This window comes from Trachymyrmex septentrionalis, unplaced genomic scaffold, assembly GCF_001594115.1.
Source record: "Trachymyrmex septentrionalis isolate Tsep2-gDNA-1 unplaced genomic scaffold, Tsep1.0 scaffold33, whole genome shotgun sequence".
Taxonomy (NCBI): Eukaryota; Metazoa; Arthropoda; class Insecta; order Hymenoptera; family Formicidae; genus Trachymyrmex; species Trachymyrmex septentrionalis.
Genome location: NW_017305494.1, coordinates 907,106 through 911,495, shown reverse-complemented (window position 1 = coordinate 911,495; position 4,390 = coordinate 907,106). Strand labels below are relative to the sequence as shown.

General features: G+C 33.8%; 1 protein-coding gene across 2 annotated transcripts; it reads right to left on the bottom strand.

Moving 5' to 3' along the window:
- Nucleotides 1-1,195: 1,195 nt before the first annotated feature.
- On the bottom strand, nucleotides 1,196-1,837 carry LOC108750149. 2 transcript variants are annotated; one of them, XM_018489407.1, is made up of 2 exons: nucleotides 1,688-1,837; nucleotides 1,196-1,598 (listed from the first exon to the last, which is right to left on the bottom strand). In XM_018489407.1, exons 1-2 carry the CDS (start codon nucleotides 1,747-1,749, stop codon nucleotides 1,325-1,327), a joined length of 336 nt encoding a protein of 111 aa, XP_018344909.1. In that variant the 5' UTR covers nucleotides 1,750-1,837; the 3' UTR covers nucleotides 1,196-1,324. The 2 variants fall into 2 exon arrangements, with proteins under 2 accessions (XP_018344909.1, XP_018344910.1); XM_018489408.1 differs by having other exon boundaries at nucleotides 1,196-1,527.
- Between the last annotated feature and the right edge of the window lie 2,553 nt (nucleotides 1,838-4,390).

Genomic DNA, 4,390 nt, shown 5'->3' with positions numbered 1-4,390 from the left:
CGTTATATTCTCTCCTACATTCTTTTTCTTCTTACTCACAATTATATTAAATAACTATAGTATTTATTTTAGGATTTTTTAATGATGTGACTTAACAATGATTTTAATTTAACAACTAATTATAATAATATTTTGAGTAATGTCATACAAATAATTGAGCGTTCTTAATTATCAAACCAATTTAAACTATTATTAAGTAGTTATTGAAAACTTATTGTACTACATTATACTGAAGAGGTATCATATTATTAATTAATTCTTAACTATAAAGAAAGAAGATTCGTTTCCAATCGTGATAAGGAGAAACAGGAATGTGCAGGTTTCAAAGTTACGTGACAAGCTAATGTTATAGAAGGGAGCAAAAGAAATATTTTAGGATTGTGGAGGAAACCCAGAAAGAAATAGAGATTAGAATTTTATAATTTCTTATTATTCAATTTTTATTTTAATAATTTAATTAACTTATTTGGGTAAAAATTGCGCGCCTTCTTATCATATATAATTCTAAACCGCTGAATAGAGGCAGGGAACAAGGAGACTAAAAATAATTTTAAAAATTTAATATATTTAAATATCGTATTATACATTTTTTTACAAAACATTAATTCATTTCTTACTTTAAATGTAATGCAGTGTATACAATTTCATCTAAAGCGCACAATACTAATTCACACTCCATGATTTAATCATAAACTTCACGCAATCTTTTAATGCAAAACATTTATTATTAATACAATTTTGGCATATAGTAGTCACAAATTATTGAAATGTATTTTCTTGGATACGATTTTATTAAGAAAATATGATATTCATTTTACGACTTTTATGATGCGATTTTACAATAGAGTGATATGAGTACAAATTTAATAATATTCTAATGATATAAGTCGATCAGCCGAACATGCTATCTTATTAAGTAATTTAATATCACGATGATATGAAGAAGGAATAATGAAGAGATTAAGGAAGAGAAAAATTTTTAAAGTAATATATCTTTTAATATAGATTTATTTATCTAATATTTAATGTAGCATGTACAACATAATTTAAAACTTAGACTAGTAGTTCTCATTCTATAATAGAATTTTCATCATAAATCTTGTGCAAAGTGTTTGCAGCAACGTGTTTATTAGTAATACAATTTTATTAAAAAAATGATATAAAATATTTAAATTTTTCGCTAACACCGTGCGTACATTGGCTTAGTTTATAGTACGCATGCTCGACACATTGCTCGAGCTCAAATAGGAAGAGTACAGTTGTTGGTTTTATGTACAAACATGTACTATACAATGACAATTTTACGTTTTCCATATCACATACTTTAACAAGTTCTACATTCAGATCTTGAATCGGTGGTGATGATGATGACATTTGACTCCATTAATCGTTGAATATTTGCACGTCTATCGATAAACGCCTTCCACGTAGTATGAGGCAAGATTATGCGGTTGCCTCGATTGTCGCAGATCGCAATTTCTACATGAGATGTAGGTCTCACGATCTCGATGTCCAGAAATTTATAAGCTGTCAATATATATATTCGCATCAAGATGTGACGTATGTAGTGAGGTTTCAAAGATGTATGAGAAGATGGGCTATAGAAAAAAAAAAACATGTAAATAGACCTTAGGAAAATACATAACGTATAAAATGTATAGGTAATGTATAAATGTAAAAATCTTACAAAAATTGAATAAACTTATTGTCTCTCGCCTCATCCTGTTGAATTGGAACGTAATAATTCATAGTGTAAGACGTTTTCAGCAGTAGTGTATACTCGTACTCTGATACAGTAGAAGCAATCTGCTCTATGTAGTAGCAGCGATCCACAGAGCAACTGTATGATACTGATGTAATAAGACTTATGTAAGTCATAAGTCTTTTTCTTTAAATAGCGATCACCAACACAAATTTTCAGAAGCTTTGCATTCTATTGAATTCTCAGCGTATGTAGTGAGCCAACTGACTGAATTAATAATGTCGCCATAAGTCTCTCTAATTAGTGCTCAACATTTCACATTTTCCAGCAACATATCCAGATTACCATTGAAAATTATTATTTTTGCATCATGAATTATTTCAATTTTGTCTCTATGTGTGTGTGATTTTACTTTAATATAACTATCATAATTACATTACATTGACATTGAAGTAATATATGTTCCACAATGTCTATGTGTGGATGAGCTTCGCTGTATGTTCCATCAGTAATGAATCGTACAATGACATGTAGGAAGACTTAAATTTACGTAATTATCAAACTTCGAATCACACACATTGATATGTTTATATATCAGCTATGTTTTATGTTTGGTACATCATGTATTACTGTGAATACGTTCCGAAATTGCATCATCACTCAAATGCATCATCGCAATATTGCTTATTTATTTCACGCAGAGTAATGTGTTACGTCCGGACTCGCACGACTCTTTTCTTTCGTAGAGATCTGGAATTCGTCGAAACACAAAAATTTTATCTTCTTTCCTTTTTTCTGTATACTAAAAACTAAATCAAGGAATCCGGTGTCTCCTCGTGAATGTCGCTCCGAGATAAACTAAATCAATAACAAATAAGAAACGCGACGTTCAGGAGTATGCTGGGTGGCGACGATGCATGGGCGGCTTATCGGCGCACGAGACGTGCGTTTTCCCATAAATCTCAAGATCATAAAATTTTGGAAGACACCTTCCCATACTACAGATTCCTGTCAACATCCTTTCCTCCCCTAAAATCTTGACCAATCCAAGAACAAAGGAAAATCCTACTACCAGCTAACGAAACCTATTCCACCAATCCAAATTTGAGTAATCCGGGGCGATTATATAAAAATCGCGATTCCGCAGCCCTCGAGATAGATTCTCCTCCAAGTCTAGAGAGGTAGATTTTTCATCCAAGTCTAGAGAAGTCATCGCAATTCTCAGAAAAGTTCCAACCACAACATATTGCACCCTACGCCACCTTCTCCGAATTTTGGGGTCATCCTACATATCGCCATCTCAGTAATAAGTCAGTATATCTCTATTCTCTGGCTCCCTCCTCGTTTTATCTTTTGGTTTATTTCAATATTTCATTTTATCTTTTTTTATTATTCATTTGTTTTATTTTATTTTTATTCTTTTCTTTCTTTCTTTCTTTCTCCCTTTTCTTTCTCCTATGTACAAGAAAATTAAAACATTGCAGTCCGTTCACGTTATAATTTCAATCTGTCGCCGTCGTCCCACGATAATTGTTTGCCCCCTGCACGCACGCACTCACGCACGCACGCACGCACGCACGCACGGACGCACTCACGCACGCACGCACGCACGCACGCACGCACATTCATAAAAGCGTATGTATAATTCAGAGTAGAATAAAAAATTGTTACTTTTTAATTTACTTTTTAATTTACTCGACAAAATTGTATTTATTTATTTTTCTCAAAATGTATCACTCAAATTTGTTTTCTTTTTATTATTATATCATTATTAAATTAACTTCTCAGTAGTCTTTATTTAAATAAAACCTCTCCTCGTATTCTTAAGTTCTCCCGCGATTGCACTTCGTCCTCTCCCCGGTCACTTGGATTCCATGACCGAAAGTCAGAGCATACGACCGTACTGGCATAGCTGGCGTTAAAGTGCGCTCTCTCGGCGCACTGACCCAGTTGGGCCCTTTAAACGTACGTCCGACTCGTGTGTCCGTTTAGCGGAGCACGAGCAGAGGTTTCCATTTCGTCCTCCGTTTGACCCCCGGCTCGTTAGGAGTCTCAGGACGAAGCGAAGCGCCTCCCGATTTGCGTCGGTCCGTCCCCACGGCTCCCTCTCGGTCCGAAGCCTGGACACGACCAAATCGGTCTAACAATTCGGTTCCTTGTTACGTTCATTCAACTCCGCATGCGCGCGGAGCTTGGACGTAATAAATGTAAACGTATAATTTTTGTTTAACGTTTAAAATATAATATCCTCACAAACGTTTTTTGATGCGATGACTGCGGCGGTAACTCATTGAGCGACTGTATTAGAGCTCTCTTTCGTGCGTTTTCAATTTATTGTTCTTATTTTTTCTATTTTGTTTCCATTTGTTTATTTTTTTCTTCGGACGGTATATTCAATGTGGAATTTTATTTATTGTATTTTTACAAACATGCGAGTTAATTTTTAGTGTAATTGCCATGAAGCCTACATTAAACTATGCAATGACACATATTAGAATGCTTTTTGACGATATCGAATTTTTTTTTATATAAGGTGTAGTAAAAAGAAATCTATTATTTTTGCATTAAATTGAAGGCTTTATTTAGCATAGTTAGAATGATCCGATTTAGGTCAAATATGCACCGTTTTGTTTGATAACTTGTTGCCATTTGGAAGGTAATTTCATTATGCCTCTCTCATAGAAACCC

What these genes read in the sequence shown, in the direction of transcription:
- LOC108750149 (XM_018489407.1), bottom strand. Translation starts at nt 1,749, where the DNA reads ATGAATTATTACGTTCCAATTCAACAGGATGAGGCGAGAGACAATAAG. An exon ending in AATAAGTTTATTCAATTTTT is followed by an intron (nt 1,599 to 1,687) that starts GTAAGATTTTTA and finishes TTTTTTCTATAG; the next exon opens with CCCATCTTCTCATACATCTT.